The sequence below is a fragment of the Poecilia latipinna genome, unplaced genomic scaffold, assembly GCF_001443285.1.
Source record: "Poecilia latipinna isolate Pla-1442-1.1 unplaced genomic scaffold, P_latipinna-1.0 Scaffold1618, whole genome shotgun sequence".
Taxonomy (NCBI): Eukaryota; Metazoa; Chordata; class Actinopteri; order Cyprinodontiformes; family Poeciliidae; genus Poecilia; species Poecilia latipinna.
The window spans coordinates 124,211-149,256 of NW_015114234.1; the positions used below are offsets into that span (position 1 = coordinate 124,211).

General features: G+C 37.7%; 2 protein-coding genes across 2 annotated transcripts in view; one reads left to right on the forward strand and one right to left on the reverse strand.

The window, feature by feature from the left end:
• LOC106964050 (protein FAM83F-like) overlaps positions 1-8,725 on the forward strand; it is a 13,034-nt gene extending 4,309 nt beyond the window's left edge. The window contains exons 2-5 of the mRNA XM_015059286.1: positions 3,124-3,291; positions 4,248-4,369; positions 5,605-6,320; positions 7,112-8,725. Of these exons, the coding sequence (XP_014914772.1) occupies positions 3,124-3,291; positions 4,248-4,369; positions 5,605-6,320; positions 7,112-7,158 (1,053 nt within the window). The 3' untranslated portion in view covers positions 7,159-8,725. The remainder of the gene's footprint in view (positions 1-3,123; positions 3,292-4,247; positions 4,370-5,604; positions 6,321-7,111) is intronic.
• Positions 8,726-9,942: 1,217 nt separating this feature from the next.
• LOC106964052 (cytohesin-3-like) lies at positions 9,943-24,008 on the reverse strand. The gene is made up of 13 exons (XM_015059289.1): positions 23,910-24,008; positions 21,328-21,410; positions 21,171-21,235; positions 18,786-18,852; positions 17,814-17,932; positions 17,466-17,546; positions 15,043-15,155; positions 12,474-12,622; positions 12,135-12,246; positions 11,753-11,829; positions 11,421-11,492; positions 11,101-11,255; positions 9,943-10,865 (listed from the first exon to the last, which is right to left on the reverse strand). The coding sequence occupies exons 1-13, from the start codon at positions 23,926-23,928 to the stop codon at positions 10,784-10,786; spliced, it is 1,194 nt and encodes a 397-aa protein (XP_014914775.1). The 5' UTR covers positions 23,929-24,008; the 3' UTR covers positions 9,943-10,783.
• Between the last annotated feature and the right edge of the window lie 1,038 nt (positions 24,009-25,046).

The following is a 25,046-nucleotide window of genomic DNA, read 5'->3' on the forward strand; positions in this document are numbered from 1 at the left end:
TATATATAAGTAATTAATTAAGTGAGAGCAAATGCTTTTAATGCCAAAGTGTTAGAAATTAAGTCCAAACATGGGAGTTTCTTTAACATAATGGGAAAACTCATTATTTGTATGTCAGCCTCTACAGGAAATGACATCACATGTTTTACAGCCTGAATAATGGGATTTTCTTGTCCCTTTTGTTAGTCAGTGGAGCAAAAGAAAGTATCATGTGACTCTCCTGGCACAAATAATCCAACTTCAAGGCTGAAACTCAAACAGACTCAGAAATATAACATAGAACATTGTATTCTAACAAACTTTGTAACTTACTGAATTCTTTTTCCAGTCATTTTTTTTTAAAACGTTGAGTTAGAATGCTAAAAGAAAAACCCAGCAGTGAAACTATCTGCCCAGGACACACCCACATCTGAAAATCTTACTTCCCTTCATAAGGTGAAGGCCTGTAAGCGTAAACTTTAACTTAGAGACAGCTTTGAGTGATTGTAACATGTAACTTTGGACCTGAATGAGAGTAACCATGCAACAGGCTGCTGCAGTGTTTACTCATTCAGTGCCGGACCTGAGCTGAGTCATCCGTTCCTCTTGCTCACAGTGAGGCAGTGATGTGTTCCCCCCTTTGGCCTGGGCTTGCCTTGAAAAAGTGTGTTAAAAATCCAAGGGCTTGCATGTGAAACCTTAATTTACTGTTTTTAGTTTTTATTGTTTTATTTCCTAGCTTATCTCCACATTTTCCTGGAACACTTTTGAATTCCCCCCTGTCTTTTTCCTTTGTCTTTGTTCCCATTTTGTCTTTTGTGATTAAATGTGCCTGTTTGGCTTTCACTGTACTTGCCTCAGTGGTTCTGACTTGCTTGCTAACATTCTTACAATTGTTTCTTTGACAACTTCCTGGTTGAAAATGACAACATATTACTGGTTTTCTAAGTGGTAAGGCAACCATATAGACAGTGACTTGCAATGTATTTCACTGTCTAATCAGTTATATGTCTTCCAGTTATTATGTTAGCTATAAAGGTAACAACTGATTCAAAGTTTTAATTACTAACTTTTGGTTGTAACCCCAGGAAGAATTACCTGGCTTGTTCTTAGGGTTCTAAGAATAACTCAGAGTAATAGCAATGTATGCTCCTTCTTCTTTTATTGTACTTCTATATTTTACATAGTGTCGACGCATCCTTTTTAGTTCTTAAGAAGTAAAAAGCTTCTTAAGCTTTTTACTTGAGTATATATACATGAGTTTTATATACTCATGTATATAAAATTAAGGCCTTAATATGTCTTAAATTCATTTTAAAAATACAGTAATCACAGGTCTTAAATCTTTCATATTCTATATAGTTTATTTTTGGCAAACGTTTGAGTTGCACGCAGACATATTTCCATTCTGTGATTTGAGGCTACAGCTAACTAGCTACTAATATACCCTTGCTAGCTAGCAAGCTTTTTTGCATCTTGGTGTAAATTTAATGCCACTTGGCTGAGCGGCGTTTGCCTTGGCCACTGGCTCTCTTCTGTTACTAACCATACGATGCTACATGAATTCTGTTTAAAGAGAAACAGCTTGGCACTGCTACTAAAATATGTTTTATTTTATACATTTTTGTCATGAAGCAGGTTTTAAATTTCATCCATAACGGCATTAAGACGTTTTTTTAATAGCCTTAAATTTTAGTAAGGCTTTTAGTAACACCACAGGGTGTTTTGCTATAAAAATACATTTTCCTAATAGAAAGTAGGAAAATAGAAACTGGTAGGTTTCTGTTTAAACCTGCCAGAAACTAAGCCAGTCAGCATAATTTTGACCTTACAACAGTCAACACACACACTTAAAAGTGATATAGAATCAAAGTACATATTTGTAAGAATTATATGCACATGACTTTATTCTATATAGTTCTCTTGTTTTGTTTGTTTGATTGCAACAGATAAAGGGCAACTGTCTGCAGGCCGTAACTTGTTGCTCAATTTATTACCCTAAGCAAGCCTGTTCAGCATTTTTCCTGTGAGTGGAACCAGCAGGGCTTTTCTCCCAAACAGGAAAAAAAAAAAAAACATTTGCAGGCATTTAAAGAGAAATCTTTTCCGTGACTTCACTTTTCTCCTGCTCCTTCCCTGCTAGCTTGTGCGGAGCATGTTCAAACATGCCTTAAAGCTACTTTTGCTTGTTTCTGAAGCATTTACTTTTCAATGGATATTTGATGTGTATTTTAACTTCTAAGCATTTATATTTTTTTTATTGGGTGAAAGCTAAACCTGTAGTTATTACAACCCTTATAGAAAAGAAGGCACATGGTTTTTACACAACAGAAGGACTTAAGACTTAAAATCGTTTTGTAGTTTAGAAGATTCATCTGCAGGATTGGTAAACCTGTCTAAAAGAAAGCAGCAGAATGAAGTGTGTACTTTAAATGTTTATTTTGAACAAATAAAATATCAGAAAATATAAGAAAACAAAAAAAAATGATATATCATGATCACAATTATATATAAAAACAAAAACAAGACTTTGATATCAGATTCAAAATGGAGAAAATGAAGCTTATTAAATCTCACCCTCACTTGTCTCATCCAAATATGTTTCACATTATACATATTTACACATCTAATTTTACTCATGTCACAATATCTGCTCTTGAGCTGTTTGGGGGGCGGGGGGAAACAACTCAAAAGGTCTTTTTAGCACATTATCAAAGCAGGCAAAGCATCAATGGGTTTCAGGGATTTTGGCTGAGAAACGTTAGCTTCACTGCATGGTTCCTTTGGCAGCCTCCCATCCAGATCTTCAGTTTTTCCCTCTATAATCAGAAGGTGGGATTCTGGATGTGGGCCAAAGAAGTGAGCAAAAGTTAAGTCTAAATCTTCTGATTAAAAAAAATAAATCTTCTGGCAGTGTGTCTAATAGCTTATTAGGGTTTACATTTTAATTAGAGCACATATAGAAACCCCTGAAATCTTTGTTTACTGTGTTGTTGTTGTTTTTTTTAACAGACTTGACAAAATACAACATCCACCAATTTCACTGTAGGTTTCTAGAGAAAATGTACCAGATGTCGCTGAGAAAACAACATAGAACCACAAACTATTGGGCTTTTCTCTCTCTCTCTCTCTCTCTCTCTGCAGGTCATTGCCATAGTGATGGACATGCTCACAGACATCCACATCCTGCAGGATCTGATGGATGCTGCTTGCCGTCGGTCTGTGCCTGTTTACATTGTGTTGGATGACCAAGCTGTTCCTCACTTCCTGGACATGTGTTCCAGGCTTCAGATTGGCTCGCAGCACCTCCGGGTTAGTCAGCACTTTTACATAGGCATCATTTGAAGTAAAAAACAAAACAAAAAAGTGCCATCAAAGAAGAAAAAAATTGAAGTTTTGACTGATTTTTATCGAAATTCAACTTAATTTTGAAACGTGAAAGTGATGAGCTTAAATCAAACTTACCAAGGCGTTTGTTGATGTCATTACCAATACTAGGTGAACTTTCTGAGGAAATTAGGTGACTTAATTAAATGGTCAGAAATGCTTCTGTGCTGCCGAGAATTCATAAGCACTACTTTTGGTGGCCACAAGAGGCCGCTAATTGCACGCAACGGCAGACTAGAGTCATAACATTGTGTAAGAAAAAAGTGGAAAAGTGAGATTCTCAATAGGATGAGTGAGACGGGCATCTAGATTTAACTGTGAGAGCATCGAGAGGACAGAAGGAGAAAAACAAAACAGAAAAAGAAACTGAATCTGTCTGTCGTACTGCTGCAAACTGAAACTAAAAGCTTAGTTTCATTCAAATGTTTTATTACATATTTGAACAATAGCAACAATTTTTTTTGTCACCAAAAATCCAGAAAAATAACTTTGTTTTTTTTCTCAAATGCAGAATAAACAAAGCATTCATATTTACCAGATTAGGCTAAAATCAAATTCTGTGTGAAACTACATGAAAGTCCTGTGGGGATACATTTCAAGGAGCCAAACCCAAAGAGCTGAATCTTTCATCCTTTTTGTTAATCTTTAACAAGTAAAATAAGGCCTACGTAAAAAACGTAAAGGAAATGGTAAAAGACTGAAGAAATCAATGCATCACTCAAATGAATGTTTTGTTATTTTATTATGAATGATGCTTTATATTGTTCTTACTAAATCTCCAGTGGTGTTTGCAGTTTGATTTTGTTCTGAACTCTGGTTTAAAACATCTCACATGTTGTCTGTGTTATTTCCTGATCTTACCATCTCTTAACTTGTTGCAGTTCATCCGAGCAAGATCGCTTCAAGGAGTTGGCTTCAGTATGTCCTTTGGTAAACTCCCTGGTTCGCTTTTTAGTAAATACATGCTGGTGGATGGAGACAAAGTTGCCTTTGGCTCTTACAGGTAAAAGTGTTTGTTTTATATCACACAATAAAAGAAGTATAAGAAGTGCAGGCTAAAGAAAGGCAGTCAGATTTAGATTTCTTTATACTTTTTATTCATTGCATCCTCTATAAACCAAAAATTGACGATGAAACAAAATCATTTTGTTCAATGTATTTCAAATGTCTAAATACTTATCCTGAAATGTATTCCCAATACAAGTTAGGGCAATAAAATGTTTGTGAAGATTTTACAAATGGCAAACTCTATTTTAACAAATTCTTGTTACTTGGTGTAGAGTAATTCTTAATCTGGATGCAAAAGCAGCATTATTAAATTCCCATTTTTGTTTATTTTTTTTAATTTTTTTTAACCAATGACGTACGTTTCAAACCTCTCAAAATGTGCTTCAAAGAATCTCCACTGAGAACAGAAATCAAATTGGATCAGTCAAAGTAGTTTAGATTTTGAAGTCGAGGTAATAAAAGTACAGTCTTGATTCATTCCAGCTTTAGCATTGTTAATAGTTAACTAAAGCTGGTATACCTGCCTTGTTAATGTGTCCAAAACAAACAAATCATTTCAAGGTGACGGACGTTTCTTCTATGTTATTTATTAATGTCTTTTCATCAGCGTCAATGAGCAATTGACTGTCAACAAAACAAGGCGAGGCAGATCGAAAATCTTTTATTGTTTCAAAAGGAGACCCAAAGGGTGCCAGCATAAAGCAGCTTTTTTCAGACAGAATTAATAACATTAGCTCACATTGCACCACCTAATTATTATTATTATTTTTTTTTAAACTATTTTGTAAGGTTTAATATGCCATGGTATCTCTTTACAACCTTCATGACTACCAATCTGCTCTCGCATTGTAGATTTTAGACGTTAGGAAAATAGTTGTTACTATTAAAACAACATCTTACTTGGTGCCAAAGTCACCAAACTGTAAAGTGTTTCTCACTTTGTTGCCTCTTGTTACTCTTAGGGTTTTAGGTAAAATAAAGTCTTCTATCAGTTTAAAATGTTATGGTTCAATCCAAAATCCTCTACCTGTCAAAGTGTCCATGTCCAACACCAGGAAACCTCACTGTGTGCCACATGTGGTCACTGTAGATAAAAAGCTGCATATTGTTATACAATATAAAAAAAAACAATACCAATGCTTAGTCCCATTAAACTTAACATTACCTAGTTAAAGCAACAGAGATGATGAAGAGCATTGACGATTGTCTTTATTCTTATCTCGGTTCCAGTTTCTCTTGGTCTGCTTCCCGAATGGACCGAAACATGATCACTGTGATGACGGGGCAGGTGGTGGATGCCTTTGACAGAGACTTCCGTGAGCTGTACGCCATATCCGAGAAGTTGGACCTCTACAAGGAGTTCCACGTCAGTCCCCCTGCTGCTAACGTCACCGCCACTATTCGCTCCAAATTGGAGCCCAAACGCCCTCCGTTACCGGCGACCACATCCCGTTTCCAGGTCAGCCTCGGAGACTCTCGGAATGTTGAAATCCAGGTTCCTGCCCACAAATACTACAATCCCAAATACTCGCTGCTGTTCGGAGGTTCTGCACTTCCTGCAAGATCTCTGCATGACGAAAGACCAAAGCCGGGTCTCGCAGATCTTCATGAAGAGGAGGGAAGGCCTCGAGTGGCCAGCAGTCTTAAGCTAGATCCTCAGAGTCCGTTGTCCTCAGAGGCCCCAAGTGAGAACTTCAAGACGTCAAACAAAGTATCTCTGGGGAAAAAGAGAGGCTTTACTTGGAAGTTGCCGAGAAAAAAATCTCAGAGTAAGCTTTCTGTTAAAAATATAGGAAGTGCTTCACCGACAGAGACTCATCCCAATGAATTGGAAGACGGTGCCACGGTGGTTGTGGTAACCCCGACCAAAGGGAGTAAGAAGCTTTCTAAACTGGACCAAAGAACGCTGTCTCAGCAAACTGTCACCACGTCACATGACAAAGAAAGTAAGTGCCTAATGTAACAAAATCTTCTTCTGTCCCTTCACAAAACCCTTCGGTGAAGGGACAGGACTATATACCTGTAGCCATAAAGTATGAATGTAAGAAGGTTTGGTTCAATTTTTAGCCTCCTTTCACAACCAAACATTGCCATTTTATACTACCATTCATTAATTTTAAACAAATTCCTGCTTTTTTTACTTAAAACATCATGTGAGTTCTTTTTTTTTTTTTTACTGATAAACGGTCATAAAATGCTAATATTATCCTCTGTACCTATTTATTTATTTAATATAATCAGTCAAACCTTTTATCAAACCAAAGTCACTCCCAAGTCTCCATATGCTGGTGCATATTTCATGAAGACATGCAACCAATTTTCTTCTTTTTTTTTTATTTAAATATAGAAGATTGTTAAGTTATTGGTTGTCAATGCCGTTATGATCCTCCTAAAAGGTATGAACTGCCATGTTTTTGGCATAAAATCGTCGAAGATTTTACAACAGTATTTTGTACTTTCTGCTTGGTCGTTTCTTACCCAGGAAAAATCTGGTGTTTCACCAAAACATTGCAAACATACCAAAATGGCAACAGGCAGAATGATTTCACTGCTATGCAAATCAAAAACAGAATAGAAGTACGCAGAAAAGCACCACAAAAACGCATGTAAAACTGGAGTACTTCTCTCTCTGTTTGCATGAAAATAGTTCACTGGCTTTTATTGTTTGTTTTCATTTAATATTGAAGTGTTTATCTCACTGATGTTTTAAATGATCTTTTTTTCCTTCTTTCCACAGGTTTGAAGAGTCGTCGTCATGGAAAATCAGGATGTAAAATATCCTAAGCTGAACTTGTTTGACACTTTTAATAGTGTACAGTTACATGATCTTAAAACAGATGAGGAAATGACTTTAATGAAGATGGTGTGGCACACTGCAGCGTTATGCACGTTTGAATGAAGACCAGATGAATGTCCAGTCCTTCAGGTTTTTATCTACTGGTTTCACATCTGGAGCCTAATGTACCATGAGGCTGATCTGGCAGAATCTCTGGAATCACATATTTGTGTTGAGGCCTTTTTAACCCATCTTGTTATTGGACTGGGTTTGTTTTTTATTTTTATTTTTTCTTGCAAACATGGGTGAAGTTTTTAAAGTTGTTCAGGGAATGTATTTATGTGTCACACTTGTTTATCTAAATTGCAAAGTAAGAAAAACCACATTTATTCCTAGAGAAATATTGTTTGGTTTCAGATTTAAATTAGTTGCGATGAGTTGCATCTTAAAATGTTTTTTCAAACCTATTCAGCCACGCTGACTCTTCCAAATATATCGAGCATATATTTCTATGATGAATCCTGGTTTGCAAAACAGTTTATACACTACTGATATTGCAGCCAACAGACTACAGATTAGATTTGTATTTATTGAATCCGGTCATTTTTACTTTTGTTTTTGCCCACATATATGATTATGTACTGAACGATGACTCCACCACACTTCTGCCCATGTGTGTTGCCTTTCTTTGCCGTTTGTAGATAGACGACGTTAAGAAAATAGAATTGGTATCTGCTCAACTGACACATTAACTTTCCTAACAATGGGAAATAATTTAAAGTAGAGGTGTTTAAAGAGACATAGACATGCTTTTTAATGCTGAAGATGAGCTACTCTTGAGTTACTACAAACAGTGTGTGAAGTTTAACGGTTAACTGCTCTTATTTATAATAGCAACCATTCAGAAGTCCAACTATAGCGTAAAGGATATGTTTCAAGATTAATTTGACATTTTTATCCAGAATCCTCTGTCTTCTTTTCAGCAGCATGATCAGCCTCTGGTATTTGTCTTGACTCCGGATGGCGCTACATAAAAAAAAAGTTCCCTTTTATTTGAAGTAGGCAGCCCTCATTTGCATGGTGTGTGTTTACAGTGTGTGAAAGTTCATGGTAGCATTCATGTTTTTTCTTTTTCTTTTTTTTATCAGAGAATTGCTTACCATCAGATTACTCTCATCTTGGTGACAGGAAGATGCGATACAGCAGCAGATGTCAGTTGATAGAAAAGCGTGTAAAGATATACACCAGCACAACAACATGGTTGGTTTTATTTCTGTGCACTTGAAATAAAACCACTCCATTAAGTTGTACTAAACTTAAAAATTATATACTGTGATTACCTTTAGCAGACTTTTAACTGTTTTTGCACCATTTCGCACAAGTAACTTTGAACCTTTTTGATTTTTGTGTTACATTTTGATTCACTCAGAGTAGAAAACAAGAGATCCTCACTTAAATCAACAGACACTGTTACCCATTTAGTGGCATGTTGGGTTGTTGGATATAGACAAAGGTTTGATGTCTATCATTTATTGTTTTTGTGGGTTTCAATAAATCCGTTATCCACCGAGTCTATTTAATGCACTAATTAATTTAAATGTTTTGTTCTTTATCTTGTTTTACATTTGAATTTTTCATGGATTCTTGACTGAAAGTTTTCCATTTGATTCAGTTTATTTCTTTAGTGCCAATTCACAACAAAGGTCGTCACAAGGTAGTTTGCAAAAAAATCATTTCAATTCAGTCAGATTCCAATTGATCCCAGTTATCAAACAGTAAATTATGCTCAATTAATTATTCAAAGTTAGTTTAAAACATTTTTGGTGTCTTGTCATCTGCCTGCAAAAACTTACCGCCCTTCATTGTGGCAGAAGATTCAAAAACCATCCAGTCAGACTCGTATGCTTGTTGAAACACAACTGCCCTGTTTAATAGTTTTGTGCTTCAGCTTTGACAAGTTATTTAACAGAAAAGAAACCATTAACACGCTGTTTTTGTTAACATTTCACCATAAACCACAGCAAAACCAAATGCATGACTTGCATTTCATAAACTGACCACTACACGCTGCTAAGCAGTCGCCCAAAGCTCAAAGGGGAACCAGTGCTCTGATGGGAACTGCTCACCGAGCTGTGGATGAAGGCGGGGCAGGGGGGGCGGCAGGCTGTGGTGAAATACTGAAACAGGAAGTTTGAGGTGCAACAGGAAGAGACGTTCTCACAATAATTCACCGGCTAATTTTACTGACACACCAGCAGGCACGAGAATGTGTTATTTCCTGTGAAACATGCATGTTTATCATGCAACACTGCATGCAAGTTTTTCTTAAGCAGAAGCAGGACACCGATCAACTCAAACGCCACGGCTAGCTGCTTGATAAGTGGAAGATTACAGCAACCTAATTATATGAATGTTTTGTTGTAGGTAATGGTGTTTGCCATTGGAAGAATTTTTGTAAAGTGTTTGCAATGAAGTACTTAGTGTCGATAAATTCAGAAACATGACACAAGACCTTCAAAACACTGTTAGCATAGTTTTAGCTGCCATGTTCTGTTCAAAACACACAAATTTGAGCTTCATAATTCATACATCATGCTTGTATGCTTTGAAAACCTCACAGTTTAACCACGGAGGTCAACAAGGTCATACACTCATGCGAAGAAACCATTTCGGCTCACATGAAAACGGCAAACAATGAGGAAGTTTAGATGGAATTAGAGAGCATTCAACTGAAAACGCAGCTGTCGACTGGCTATTCCTGAACTTTAAAAGAAAAGAGAAGAATTCAGTTTGGTTTCTATTACATGAATATTTTTAATTCAACAATGAATTCACCGGAACACCAAAAAGACCCATAAAACAATACTGTAGTTACAAAGTTAAAGTGTAGAAGGCATAATGTACATTTTGATAGGCAACACAATACAGCTTGGAATGAAACATTTGAGTGGTAACATCTATTGCACAACCTTTTGACGTTTTTTTTCTTTAACAATTACATACATTATAAAGTACAGACCAAAATAAGATCATTACTCAAACTCATTTACAATTTTCACAAGATTTCTGTGTAAACTGGCCTATTTTACAGGTGAAACTCTTCAGTTGACTCTGTCAGACTAAAGATAAAGGCTGGGTATGGCTTTGAGTGTCAGAGCTGTATGAGAGCTGTGAGAAAGCAGACACGGAGATGTTTTTATTGTATTCATGATAAGATATGACATGTTCTATTCCTCTCTGGGTTGTGAAACTAAATCACATAAAGACAATCCCACAATGGTAGCTCTCTCAACTGCAAGTATCTGACTTCTGTAACAACAACAACAAAAAAGCTAAAGACATTTTTGTTTTGACTAAAAATCTTGTTGCAAAGTTCCAGAGGAGCCCTTGAGGGATTCCCTTTGGTCTGTCACACTAATACTGACTCGTTTGATTTCGTTTTCACCTTTTGGCAAAGTCTTTACTCGGTTTATGAAAAGAGAAGTTCCCAATGTCAGTGTGGTTTTGTTCATCTTCACGCGCCCCTTGTGTCCGCACGTGGCGACGAGGTAATTCCAGGCAGCCTTGAACGAAGGCCGATGCAAAACCGGCGCAGCGGCGTCAGCGTGGAAGTTTTGGAGACGCCCGCGGCGCTCAGTCCTGAGGAGTTTGGTTTATCACCTTCTTCTTCCTGACTGAGACCAGGTCGTAGAACGGATCCTTGGTGATACTCGCCCTGTTTCCAGTAAAGATGGTTGACGTTAGTCGTTTGTGGATTTACATTTGTTAGACCTTTTGTAGACTAAATCATCCGCCATAACTTTAATGTCCTCAACAGAGACATGCTCAAAGAGAATTTCCAATTCCCCCTCAGAATATATTCTGAGTTGACTGATTAGGATTAGCTTGGGGTGAAGAACATCTCCACAGGTTCAAGTATGTGAAACTGCTTGGTGTGTTTGCTGTCTGACCTGATGGCTTCAATCCAGGAGTCTCTCTCTTCAGCGCTGGAGGCACAAATGGTGTAGGACTGATGTTTTCCCTCCACCACCCTGCCGTCCGTCTCCGTTTTACACGCTTTGATTTTCTGCCCGTGACTGTTGGGGTTGTACAGCTCCAGACAGTACTACGTGACAATACGATTCGGACATTAGAGTTAATCCAATATAAACAATGAAATGTTGTTTTTTTAAACTAAAAAAATAACTCAAAGAAGTCCTCCTTTCAGTTTCAGACAGCTTTGAGTAGCTTTTTAAAACGAGGACGTGTTGAACATCTTTCTGAATCTTACCGGTTTGCGAGGGTACGGCACTTCCCTCACGCTCAGATTTTCTAGTGGAATGATACCTCTGGGTTCTTTATCCTGAAAAATAAAACATTTTGAAGAGACAGATTACATTAGGCTATATTTTATAAGAAGAAAAAGAAGAGAAAAATGTCATCTGAATAAACTGTAATATATAGTTAAAGGAAACACGCTGTGCTTTTAAGGTTGAAAAACACATCACATTTGAATATTTAAACTGTTTAGTTTGTACTTTTTTTATTTTAAGCTCTCAGGGTTTGTTCATTTAAAAGTTTTTCATAAATTAGGGTATGTCTGGGATACGGTTGAATCCTTACTGTTGTATACTCGAAGTAGTAGAGGCAGTTGTCTGTCAGGATAAACCATCGCCTTTTCCACGTTTTAACACGACCTCCTGAAATACAAAGACGCAGCAGAAGTTAAACCTATTTTCATATTTGCTGTCGGTTATTATCGGACACTGGCTTGTTCAAAATCCCCTCGCTAAAAACAAAAACTCCTGAGGTTGTTTGCGCCAATTTTAAGCCTTGTGCAACCAGCCCTTTATGTTTCCAAGCAAACAGCCCAAGTTGAGTTATTCTCGAAAGACTTCCTCTGTACTTTCCTGCATTCATTCGGTACATGCTAGATTGGTTAGAGTTTTGTTAATTTAATAAACTAGCCATGTTAATACAAAAACAATGTAAAACAGGGACTTGCCGAGTTTAAGGAGCCAGCCTTCTCTGTCAGGGTTGAAAAACGTGTGAGTCAGGTCATTTCCGTCATCCTCTGGGATTTTGAAAGGCTCGTTGCGTATGCTCTCGTAGAGTTTCTAAGAGCACAAGAGTTACACGCTTGAAATCAATAGTGGCACAATTGCTCCTGTGGGCTAACCCGTCATTAGCAAGGCTGGTTAGTATAATGAACTCAATGAAAATTAGCCAACGCCTTCAAAACTCACTGCCTCCAAAAAACTAAAGAGTAAGATTCAATCTAAATACATTAAATTCATTTTATGTCATTTTATTATCATGGCTGAAATGAGCTGAAGGGTCTTACGGAGAGAAGGTCGTTGGGCAGATCCTCGCCGTTGTTGATCCCTCTGTTCATGGAGATGAATCGCTCCAGGGTGGTTTTGTCCTTCACGTTGGGGTTGTGGAGGCTCGTGTTCAACATGATGATGGCAAACGACAGGATGTAGCATGTGTCTGGGTTTGAAGAGGCATGGGGAGCAAACGTTAAATTCAAAGGAAACCGATCAAGAAAATATTATCTTGCCCAGGTATTTATGTACATCAAACTTTTTAACATTCTGTCACATTTCAACTACCCAATATGTTTTAATGGGCTTGATTATAATATACCAGAACAAAGTAGTGCATAATGTTAAAGTATTGGGAAAATTATTGTTTTGGAGGCGTTAGCATTGTGAAAACCAGTCCCTTGTTCTACCCTGGGCTCTAGGCTTTAGAGAGGCATTTTCCTTGCTGGAGGCACAGACTGTGTTGAAGTTTTACCCAATTGCAAACGTATGCCTGTGATGCATGCAACGCTCCAGTTTGACGCTATGATGCTTACCAGAAATTGTTTGTGCTGTAAACAGCCATCCTCCGATGCAAAGAGAGAAGTGCCGAACCAAAGGCTTTTAATGTTCAACATTCGGAAGCATTGCATTGCCAACACGAATCATTGCTAAAACTACAGGCAGACTGCAATTCTAAAACAATGACATCATCATTCTGTTCACTGATTGGCCTGGTAGAATATGATGAATTCAAGTGAATGGGTGAAAGCCCTGAATGTCTGTGAAGCAACATTTTAGCCAGGCTGTGTATTTCTTTAAAAAACTTGTACAAGTCTTTGTGTACCTTTGTAATCTCTCTCTCTCTTTTTCCACTATAATAGGTTTGAAAAACCAGTGCCACCACTTGTCTTCAGAAGTCATGTAATCAGTAAACAGAGTCCACTTGTGTGTACTTTAATCTGATGATAAATGTAGCTGTTCTGCAAACACTTGTGAGCAAACAGCATCATGAAGACCAGGAAACACATCAAACAGACTGAGGATGATGTGGGAAAATTCAAAGCATTGTCATAAAACAATATTTCACACTCTGAACAATCTTTCAGAGCACCGACCAATCCATCATCCTTAATTACTCTGGGCATTAAACAGCGAAGCAGCCTAGAGGCCCATGGGAACTCTGGAGAAGCTTCATGGAAACACAGCGGGAGAATGTTTTTGAATATCTGATCTGAAAAAGTATGTTGAAAGGAAATCAGAAGAAATCAAATTCAAAGATGGCACAAAGGAGACAATGTAAACAAGTGGAATAATAATGCCCAGGAATATGAAATATAGCTTTAAGAATATGCCCAACATGCTGTGTCTGCTGGAAAAACCAACACCGAAGACATTTTCCTGAGCTGGAACAGGGAAGCTCTAGCATGGCCTTCCTACGTGATTGCGCTCGATTGTAATCTCGCTTCACAGCTCCGTCTCATCCACTGACTTGTGTTCCTCTGGTAGAATATCAACCGCCGCCAATCAGCGAACAGAAGGAGAAGTTGTGAACGTTGAAGTAGTTTTAGAATTGCAGTCTGCCTGTCGTTTGAGCAACGGCAACGGAGGAAGTGAATGAAGCCGTTCAGTCGGTGCTGGTCACGCTTCCTTGATTCAACATTAACAGCCATCTGGTTCGGTTTGGCATTTCTCTCCTCTTCGCAGTCGAAGATGGTTGTTTACAGCGCAGACAACTTCCGGTAAACTTCAAAACGCCGAACTGGCACATCGCATACGTCATTGCCAAACTTTAGCGATGGGGTAAAATGTAAAACTTCAACACAGTCCATGCCTCCAGACCAGAACCTCTTTATTTGTAGATGGTTTTGTGATTGATGGGTACAAATTTCAGTAGCTATGAAAAGCTGGTAAAAGTACTAAAAGATACCTGCGGTTTTAATTGCAGTGACAAATTGACTCACAGGGGCCAAATACATTTTACATTTGTAAAAAATAAAAAAAAAGTAAATTTCTTCATATTTCACGATTACGTGCTACTTCATGTTGGCCTACCACTTAAAATCTTGATAAAATGCACTACCACTTTGTGGTTTTCAAGAGTCTAAATGTGAAAAGTTTTTTGTAAGGTTTTTTTTGTAGGTCCATATAAATATATAAATACCATTGAACAGAGAGATGGAAAAAAAAGAAGTTAAGTCAGAAAGCGGTGAGGATCAAAGCCGTGGTGTCGTCATGTAAAAATATCCCCTCTTGCACTTGCACAAGCTTAACACACGCACACACACACACGTTTGTGTTGCTATCTTTGTGGGGACTTTCCATTGACTTCCATTCATTTCTACAGCCTAAACCTTACCTTTACCCTTTTCCTAACCCCACCCATCACATACCTATCCCTAACCCTAACCAAAACTCAATTCATACCATAGCCCTAAATCTGACCCCTGACCCCAAAAAAGGAACAATTGGTCCCCACAACGTAGTATGTGTCAGGAAAGGTATTACACAAGGTATTACAAACAAACGCGCACACACACACACACACACACACACACACACCGTTGCAATCTAGAGAGGAAGTAGGTTTGTTTTAAATAAGCTAACCTGTGGACTGGAAGACATGAGCGTTGCATTCACAGTAGCGTGTGGCGAAGGCCTCCATCATCCGGTCAATTTTCTGAGCTTCACCCGGCAGACGGAAACTCCACAGAAACTGTCTGTCACATAAACACCACAACACGGTGATGTTGAGCAGCTTGTCATCCTGAGATGCGAGTAGGTAGACCGTAGGCTGCTGGTGTGGCTGCTGCACATCCACCAGGTGCCTGCGTACGCTTCAACACGTCAGTTTGACCACTTTGATGATGTAGGCTAAGCATATTTCATGTCACTTTCTTTAAGGCGATGATTGTTGGCTGCTGTTGCAGAAGTTCAACAAAAATATTGAGCTATTTAGGATTAGTTATAGTCTAGACTTTTAAAAATATCTTTCTTATTATTACACTCGCTTAGTTCTGTTCTGAAAATATATCTGCCTCCGTGCTTACAATGATGTAGTCAGGAAACAGTTGTTTTTTTTTTTGTTTTGCTTGAAAAGGTTACGAATGGTTCTTAATCGAGCTGTTTCATTAGCTCCAACCCCTAATTAGTATCCTGACCTGTCTGATATTTGTGTGAAACAATGACATCACATTTAGATCGTAAAGATTATTTCACTACATTTAATCACAGAATAAAGAGATTAAATCTGAAACTGCAGCCTTTTCCCTTTTTAACTTTGCGTCTGGTAGCGTTCATTTTCAATGATCATATTCATTTTGCTGCGTTTGTGTCGTGTCTTAAAGCTACGGATGCAGCAAATCATTTTCTGTTGCGTAAACAATATAAAACTTTAGAACATATGTCAGAGAATCGTGTCAGTGTGTTTGAAAAAAAGTTTCATTTTGGTAAAATAAGTAAATAGGTCATTATGCCACACTTTGTAAAATGTCATTTACACCAAATCCATTAGCCTTGTTTGCTTGCCTGTAGTAAAACTCGTATGAACATGCTCTCTAACATTAACGAGTGATTCTGGTCAGCAGAAACAGCCATTAACCAGGTTATGTTAAAAATGTTAGTGACTGTGCTGTGTGTGGTGAAAGGTGTTGACTGGAGAAACTGTAGGTGACTTTCTACGTCGAGTGACATTTCAGAGCAAGCAGCAGTCCGCCTCTCACCTTTGGTTTGTGGTTAGTTTTAGTTAAGGCCTTGGTTATATCCAGCAAATCAAAAACTGCGTTATGAGTTATGATGCTGTGCAATTTTTCATTTGATTATGTATATTTCATCCTTGAATGTCTTATTGGTTTAATCTCTTTGATGCCCATTATTAACAGTTTTATGTGAATTTCTCCTTTTTCCCTAATAATCATTTTCATACAAACTTGTCCTGAGCTTCGGCTCTAGAACTTGTAAACTTTTAGTCGGGACTTTCAGCACTCGAGGAAAAGACAATAACCAGTTTTTATTTGTCTAAGTCTCCATGGACAGGGCTTTCCAACGTCCCTTTTTAAGTTGTTGGCATTGGAAATTTTCCAGTCGACTGTACATCAAAACAAACACTGAAATGCAAGTCTGTGTCTTTCATAAGTCTCAAAATTAACTAATTTTTGTATTTAAACATTTTGTGAATTAGACTAAATTTAAGGCAAGCGGTACAAACTGAGGCATACTTTGAATTTAAAAGGAAGGGTAAGATATAAAACAGCATCCCATCAATCTCTGTTTTGACTCCGTTTACATTAATGCCAGTTGTACGTTTACTTAAATACAAAAATGTGATACAAGCTACTGGAAAGATGGACAAATGGTCCGCTCACGTTCCAATTATTTTTATTATTGTTATTTTTGCTAACTGACACAAAGGTTAGACTGATCAGCCGCTGTGCTCTTCCACATTTGTTTGATTGAGTATTTGGACCCACACTCTTAAGTCACACGCGCTAATTTCTTTTAAGTTATTGAAATAAACACAAAATCAAAATGTCTGTGTCTATTTGATACAATGCTATGCTATTAAACATCGGTTGTTGGATGTATCTTAGCTGAAAAGCTCGAGTTACTGCTGAAATTTGTAACAAGTAATCTTTCACGTTGAATCACCTAACATGTAGCATCTTTCTAAGGGAACTATTACCAATTTGAACTTTACAGAGCTTATTTAAAAAAATGTGAGCTAAACTTTCACATTGAACAATCAGTGTCATACCTTTAAGGTTCATATTATTTCCACACCCACCACCAACTGTTAAATATAAATAACGCGACTATAAACAATTTTTCCGTCATCGCTTTTCGGCGCCCACTCTAGCGCAGCGCCCCCATGTGTCGCACATAGTGCATACCCACGTTTAGTTTCACTGGCTACTGGCGAGCTTCCGGTGGATAAACTGGGACGTGAACATTTGCAGCATTTGCCACAAAGCTTGATCAACCCACAATGCTTAACACATCACATAAAGAAACTGAAGATAAAGGAGACTGACCTGAGCGCCAGGACCAGGTGGAGGTCAGCGAATTCATGCAGCTCCACAAAGGCTTTCAGGGTCTGAAGATGAAGCTCTTCCCTGCGTGACGGAGGAGAGTAAAACCCCTGAAGGTGTTTGTAACAAAACCAGCCAATTACAGCCCTCCTCTCTCTACGTAGCTTACATTATTCCTTATAGTTTGCCCTTTTTGGCCGCTTTTAAATAGAAAAATTTGTATTTTGTAGACAAAGTTCTAAAGATTTTTCTGAATTTTCTCCTTTTTATCATCCACCATTTTTTTCCCCCACTTCTCTGTTTTCTCCCGCCCCCTCCACGTATTCATCCCGTGACCCCTCTGAGTGTCACCTCTCTCCAAGGAACTCTCCGATGGCCGTCTTGTTGAGTCCCTCCTCCTTGTAAAGAAACTCTGCAATAGATTTTGCGCTTCCATCCAGCAGCTTGTTCTCCACCAGGAAATTGATGCCCTGCAGGAAATAGGGGACAGTGTACGTGAGGTGAGTTTTGGAAAATTTAAAGAAAAAAAAAAATTCTCATTTTAGCTTATTAGTCATAACAGCTGCGGCTTCCTTCATGAAATATATTATAAATAACCCCCTAAACAAAAAAGCTTTTTCAAGCAATTTCTGTGGCTCGCAGTCAGCAGAAATCATTTCCATTATTAGGTTTTGTTGAAGCAGATGCAGTTTTCCAAACCTTACCCTCCATGCAGCATTTTGGTTTCTCAATGATCTCATCTGTAGCTGGTAAACGAGGGCTTACAGCTTCCGTAATTCCAATTCCTTAAACTAATCTCTCTTCCTCTTTCTGCTCCATCGCTGGGCTTTGAGAAGAAAGCCTGATTAAAAACGTACCACTGCGATACACATTTCTGGAATCTGCAATACGTGGATGTCGTGTTTTTGTGATCTAATGTGGTTTCATTACCGCTGGTAGGTATCGCTGGTTTTCCTTTCTGCTTTAGCTATATTATACTTAAGGAAGCAAAAAGGAGCCATTGAATCAACTGGATCGATCTCAAACTCAACCTAACCCACCCGAACAAAAGTTGCCATCTCAGTTTCTCCATTTTTGATCCTACTACAGTGACATGCTTGACCTTCCAGCGAAACCACAGAAACTTCGCAGTGGCTTTCTGTCAGCAACACAGAGGAGCGAAGCGGAAATGACACAACTGCTGAGTGTGTTCGGCTAAAACACACTGAGACGGCTAAAAAGCAAGGAGGCCTCAAAAAAAATGACAAAGTAAGAGGCGAACTTGTTCATTTTTCATTGATAACTGTGCCCTCGAAACCACAGGTTGAGAAAAAACTCGCTTACCTTTTTTGGGTCCATGTTGAATTTCTTCTTCCCGTTTAAAAACCGCTGGTTCTTCTCAATGGTTTTGCTGTAATTCAGAAAATATAATGGAGAACTTTATGTTTTATATACTCTGTCAGAGTGAAAGCTAAATCTGTTGTCATGTTTGTTCAAATCTTAAGCAAAATTTAAACAATTTTTATCCTAAAAAACTACTCAATTCAACTCAGTTTGCTTATACAGTATAGTGCCAATTTCCAACAAATGTCATTTCTTTACAAAAAAAAGTAATTTCAATTCAACTGCACATGCATTCCAATTCATCCTAGTCAACAAACGGTGCACTAAGCTCCATTTTTTTATTCAAATTAGCTTAAAAAGTTTCTGTCAGGAAACGTAGCAGATTGCATTGAGTCACCGCCTTGAGTTATTCACTTGTAGCAACAATAGACAATCGCTCGCCTTGTGTTGTTGTCTTTGCATCAATCCGTCACACCAAGCATGCATGTAGCGGCAGTGGAGAGAAAAAAAACTCCCCCTTCAACAGGTAGAAACCTCCAGCAGAACCAGAACCAGAACCAGAACCCGGCTCGGTACCAACAGCCATCTGTCACATCTGACTAGCTGCACCCTGAAGTGACTGGAGGCATTTGCAGTTCATCGCAGAGCATTTTCAAATAATTCAAAGTTTGGGACTTCCCCTGCTCTATCACGACGTCGCATACAACAAGGCCCGATATTATTTCACTATGAATCTGGATCTAAAGTTATTTTCATTCAAACAAAAATGTTATTTGTTTTTGTAAATGCCAAAGGAATCTCCTAAAAGATAGTAAACCAGGTTTACTAAAGACTTGTTTACTTGTTGCTGAATGCTCCTTTAAGTCCTTGTCTGTAGTCACTGGAAGAGTCTTCGTTGGTTCTACAGTAATCAAAGACCACGTATATTTGCTAAAAGTCTTTTTGCATCTTTCTGTTAAGCGATTGAGAATTTGTTCTTGGTGTTTAGAGGTTTAGAGGTTGGAAAGGTTCCTCTCCAACGTTGCAATCTCTCTTCCTCCACAGCTTCAAGACAAACTATGTCTCTGTTCTGTGGTTCTCAAACTCTAGTTCAAAAACCACAGAAGGCACCTGGACTACCTTCAATGGTACTAGTAACTGAAGTACTTTCAGAGGTACTTGAGTTAGTTTTACTAACTGAAGTGCTATTTGACCAGGCTAACTATGATTAGCTTAAACAATTAGATTTACTAACTGAAGTGATTTCTAACCAGGCTGACTGCAATAGCAAGGGGATCTATAAACATTGTAATTTTTTGGCAACGTGTTTGTGAAAGGAATGTGTAAAAATTTGGACGAGTGCAAATAAATTTACTGCAGCTATCACTGATTTTATAGACGGCCATATTGAACTGTAGGTCAAGGTTGGTAGCAATACATCAATACATCAATCCCCTTTTTTTAAACTTTAAATTCTAAATTTGGGTCCATTCTGTTCACTCTTCCAGTTTCACACTTGAGTTTTTTGAACTTGTGTAAAAATAACCAAACATGTGCTGAGAATGAGAATCATTTTTAATCGAGTAGCACGACTGAAAAAAGTCCAGATCCAAACAGAACTTTTTCAAATTACCGTCTACGTTGTGGTGCTTTTTACCGCTACAACAATGAATGCTTATTTAAAAAAAACCTGCCATAGTTATTTTTTTTAAAATTCTCTACTTAATGGAAATTTATGCCATTTTACAACTTTTATGCCACGTTTTACACTTGAAGTCTTTGTTGTCTAGTCAAGTTTGTGTAGAACATTTCAGCAACAAGGCGATTCAAAGTGCTCTACGTGACATGTAGTCCAAACACAGCTCTCTCCGTCATATTTCATAACCGCCAAAATAATTAGCATCATGTCTCAGTTTGTGCTAATTTGATATTCTTAACCAAATAACCAAAAGAAGCCATCGTTTCTGATCAGTCAGCTGACCAGTAAGAACCAATCAGGGTTTGTTTGTTGAAGACAAGAAAATAGTAAAAACTAAACTTTGCAGAGAAGAGGGTTCATCACTGCACTGCTAAAACAGCATGTTGAAGGCGACTTACACAATACTAAGTTCAATTCTGTTCAGCTTTGTGCAGAAAGTTGACTTTTTAGATTGTTAGGACGTTTTCTCAAAAATTATTACTGAAATAAGCTTTGTTTTGCCAGATGATTAAGACTAATTAACTAATAAAACAAAAAAAAAGTGGGGGGGGGCGATAAAAAAAACAACATGTTTTCAAAAAGCCACAGACTTTCAGAAAACCTGCCAGATAAATGGAATGTCTGGCAGATATTTAAGACATCAAATACTCTGAAAGAAAGTGCGGTATGTAAAAGAGGCAAAGGGTTTTTCCCAGACTAGCACTTACTTTTCCTCTGTAGACTCAAAGCTGAGTATTTCTGCCATGACATTGTCTATCTCCAGCTTCAGCTTCTGCAGCGAGAACAAAGAGGTATCAAACGTAGGTCGCATGAAAAGCGAATCGCTTTGGCCTCTGAGGAATGTGACGTCTGATGAAATGTTACCTGGATGTCGTCCAGAAGGTCCTTTTTATACATCTTGATGCTTTCGATCTCCAGCCTCTCATCAGCTGTGAAGTCTGAAGAAACTGAGCAAAATATTAGAACAACAACAAACAAAAAAAAGTCAGTCTGAGTCATGGTTCTTCAACAATTTCCATCATGTCTGCAAATTCTGCCAAAAGAATTTTGGCAGAATATCTAAACCAGAGATTGTCATTTTTACAAAGTATTTTTGCTCTAAATTCTAGTGCAAAATATCCCAGTTCACTTGTAATAAGACAAACGTTACTTCCTGGTAACTTTTCACCAAGATACATGAGCTTCCTTTATGTCAATAATTATTCAATAATGATGAAAAACTGTTAGTTTTTTAGATTGATTATAACCAGAACCTTTTCATCGACATTAAGGAGTTATTGACTTAAAACAAGCTCCTATATCTTGCTGAAATGTTACTTGTAAGTTAGTTTAGTCTTATTTCATGCGCAATGAGACATTTTCACGAGAAACTCGACCAAAAGTACTTGGTAAAATTCAGTTTTTATGCAGTGAAGCTCTCTGTTCTTTTCAATTCACAACAAACGCTAACTCAGTACTTCGTTAAAAAAGAAAAAAAGAAAAGCAATTTCAATTCAACCACACACACATTCCCATTGATCCAAGTTATCCAACAAAGCGTTAAGCGCACGCAGCGGCGGTGGAGAGGAAAAACTCCCCTTTAACAATAATTAATGTTTTAGGAAGCAGAATTTCCCTAGCATGCTGTTTCTTTGTAAATATATTTTTAATGCATCTCCTTCCAGACTGAAAACATGTTCTAAAAGATGACATCTGAACTCTGTGGCGTTATTATTATTGTGAGACCTTCACACCTGTTCAGACCGATGCCAAGCTCTAAAACCAGATGAGAAAAGTTGGCGCTTCCTGTGGGCTGAGTTTTCCTATAAATAACATTTCCAGTTAACATGAAACACAAAGAAATCTCATTCTCAAAGGACTTTTGTTTTTTGAAGCTCGTTAGTGAGCTGAAGCAGCACTGAATCACTCGCGTGACCTGCCTCTGTTTACACATGTGATGGATGAAATGCTTCCCCTCCGACTTTGTCACATTCCCACATTGCAAAACGTCTCTTCTGTCAACATGCACAGGCTTTCTGTTCGTCGCGTGTCGCCTGCCCTGACTGTCCATCGGCGCTCTTTATCAATCGGATGTTCAGTTTCTTCCTAATGTTCTTGTAAACACATTGTTATCTTAAATTGTTGACCAATTACCTAATATGTTGGACATCGAAGCCATATTTCGCTATTTGGTTAATTAAAAGTTAAGCGGAAGGAAAAAATGTGTAAAAATCTGCTCAAGGGACACAGATCAAAGATCTACATGTGTCACAGAAACGCTTTGCAGTTAACTGTCTTCTGGTTACTCAGTTTGATTTGAATGAGAGTTAACTTCCCCACAGCTCTTTTTTTTTTTTGCACTGTTGTAATATCTGCTTAATCATATGTGACCATTAAAACGTTCATGTGCAGCGGCCATTTCCAGTGAAAACTGATTAGCATAAAAGAACAGAAGTCACGTATTTCAATTTCTTATCAGTCAGGAGGGAAAAAACGGCATTAAAAGCATTTTTATATCGTATGTATATGCACATATAAATATACATATGGATATATATGTATGTATGTGTGTGCGTAGTTGCACAAATGGCAGCTTTCAGCCCTTCCTTAGTGATATGTGACTTGTTTACTGTTAATGATCTGACCACAAGACTTCCACTTCTCCACCCTTTCTTTGCTCATCTTGAGAAGCAAAAGCTTAAAGGCACAACCCGTCACAAATACACTCAGTCTGGGTTTCTGGTGATGAACAAAGGAAGCTGCAAATTTACAGTAACCCTGTTTGAAACTAATAACTACACCATTTAGCTTTCTAAAGCTTAGATAACTTCTGTTTTTTTTTTTGTTTTTTTGTATTATTACTTCTGATGCGCAGTCCTATGAGTGACTATGAGTGTCTCTTCTGCATTTTCAGCTGAGAAGGGCCTTTTTTTTCTAAGGCTGGTTGCTAACAGCAACAAGTGCTTACCACTGTGCACCAGTGACATCAAATGTTACCCAAAAGCTGTTTTTTTTTTTCAGTCTAACATACCAGGTCAGACTGTGAACTATATTCTAAGTACATTCATAACACAAAAACCCATAAAGTGGAGAGCAAATAAATAAAAAATATAGTTTAAGACAATTAATGTTTTAGTAATTTGAGTGATGACTCCTGGTGTCCAAGATCTGAGACTGTGTCACATTGTCATCACTATGTTCAGTATATTAAGAAATATTTAAGAAAAACACACAAAGATTTTCAGATGAACCCACAAAATAAAAACAAGATCTAATAGTACTTCCTCCGTCATTCTACAATGCCGTTAGTTTTTGTTGTTATTGTTTTACAGTTTATATATATATATATATATTGCATAAAAAGGCAGTTTAAATAAAGGCAACCATTTATGTCCATATCTTAATATGTAAAGTTATCTGATAAAATTTTCAACATACAGCGACAAAAACACCAAAGTGTCTCTTACCCATTTGGCAATCGGTCATTTATGGCCCCAAAAGTAATAAAAGAAATGTTGGCGTCTCTAGAGAGAAAAGCACAGAGAAGTGTTGGGCAGCTGCAGCAGAGTGCTGACTTTAAACCACACCTCTTCCTCATCCATCACACTTCTACAGGACCAACACATGAGCAACTTTTCAAAATAAAGCCTTTTAAAGCACCTTATTCTTTCAACGTCTGCAGACATGAAGGGTTATTTGGTATTAAATTAACATTTAATTTACTGCTAAATAGGAGGTGGATGGCTTGTTTCTATTTCAACTATGAACACATGTGTTTCTAATGAAGGTTTAGTCCAAGTTAGCATATTTGCATCAGATTTAAGATGTTTTTATCAACCAGAAGGGCCAACACGATCATCCGATAAATCTGCACATTGAAATATTATTAATTGTGTACGTGCTGCTGCATTTCAGACTTCTTGAGATTAAGGTGCAGTTGCATCCGAATTTATTTTTACAAAATGAGGGGGGCAAAGTTCTAGCTAAAAAGGGAAAGGAGAACAAGGTCTGTGAGCGGAGCACAGCAACTGTGTTACAGGTTGAAATGAGGCAGTTAAGGAGAAAGGTGGTGCTAAAGCGCCATCTTATGGTCAAAGAGCAAAATTACAGGTACTGCTGCTGGGTGTTCTCTGAAACCAAACCAGATAAAAACAAGCAGAACAGAAGAAGTACATATGAAATGTAATTTACACGCTTTGCTCATGTTGTGTGAAACAAACATGTAAATTTGAAACAAAAGTAAAATCTATACCATCCGAAACTTGTGTAAGTTTACACCTCAAAAACAAGATATGGGAGCCTGTTTGAAGTCAATAATTCTTGAATATTGATTTTAAAAATAGCTTTTTTTCACTTATAAGATATTTTTCCCATGTTATAAGTAAAATATTCTACCAGTGGAACTATTACTTTATCATCAACATTAAGGAATTATTCACTGTCACCAATGATGACCTCACGTCGCCCAAAATCTGTTTTTTTTCCCATCTAATATACCACATCAGACTGTGAATTTAATTTGATCTATGTCTACGTTACAAAAACGTAGAAAGTGGAGAGAAAACAAATTACATAGTTTATGACTATCTTGCTGAAAAGTTACT

Coding starts and splice junctions, on each gene's coding strand:
- LOC106964052 (XM_015059289.1), bottom strand. Junction 11,493..11,752: donor ACTACTTCGAGTATACAACA/GTAAGGATTCAA, acceptor TTTATTTTTCAG/GATAAAGAACCCAGAGGTAT. Junction 11,256..11,420: donor TGCCGTACCCTCGCAAACCG/GTAAGATTCAGA, acceptor ATTGTCACGTAG/TACTGTCTGGAGCTGTACAA.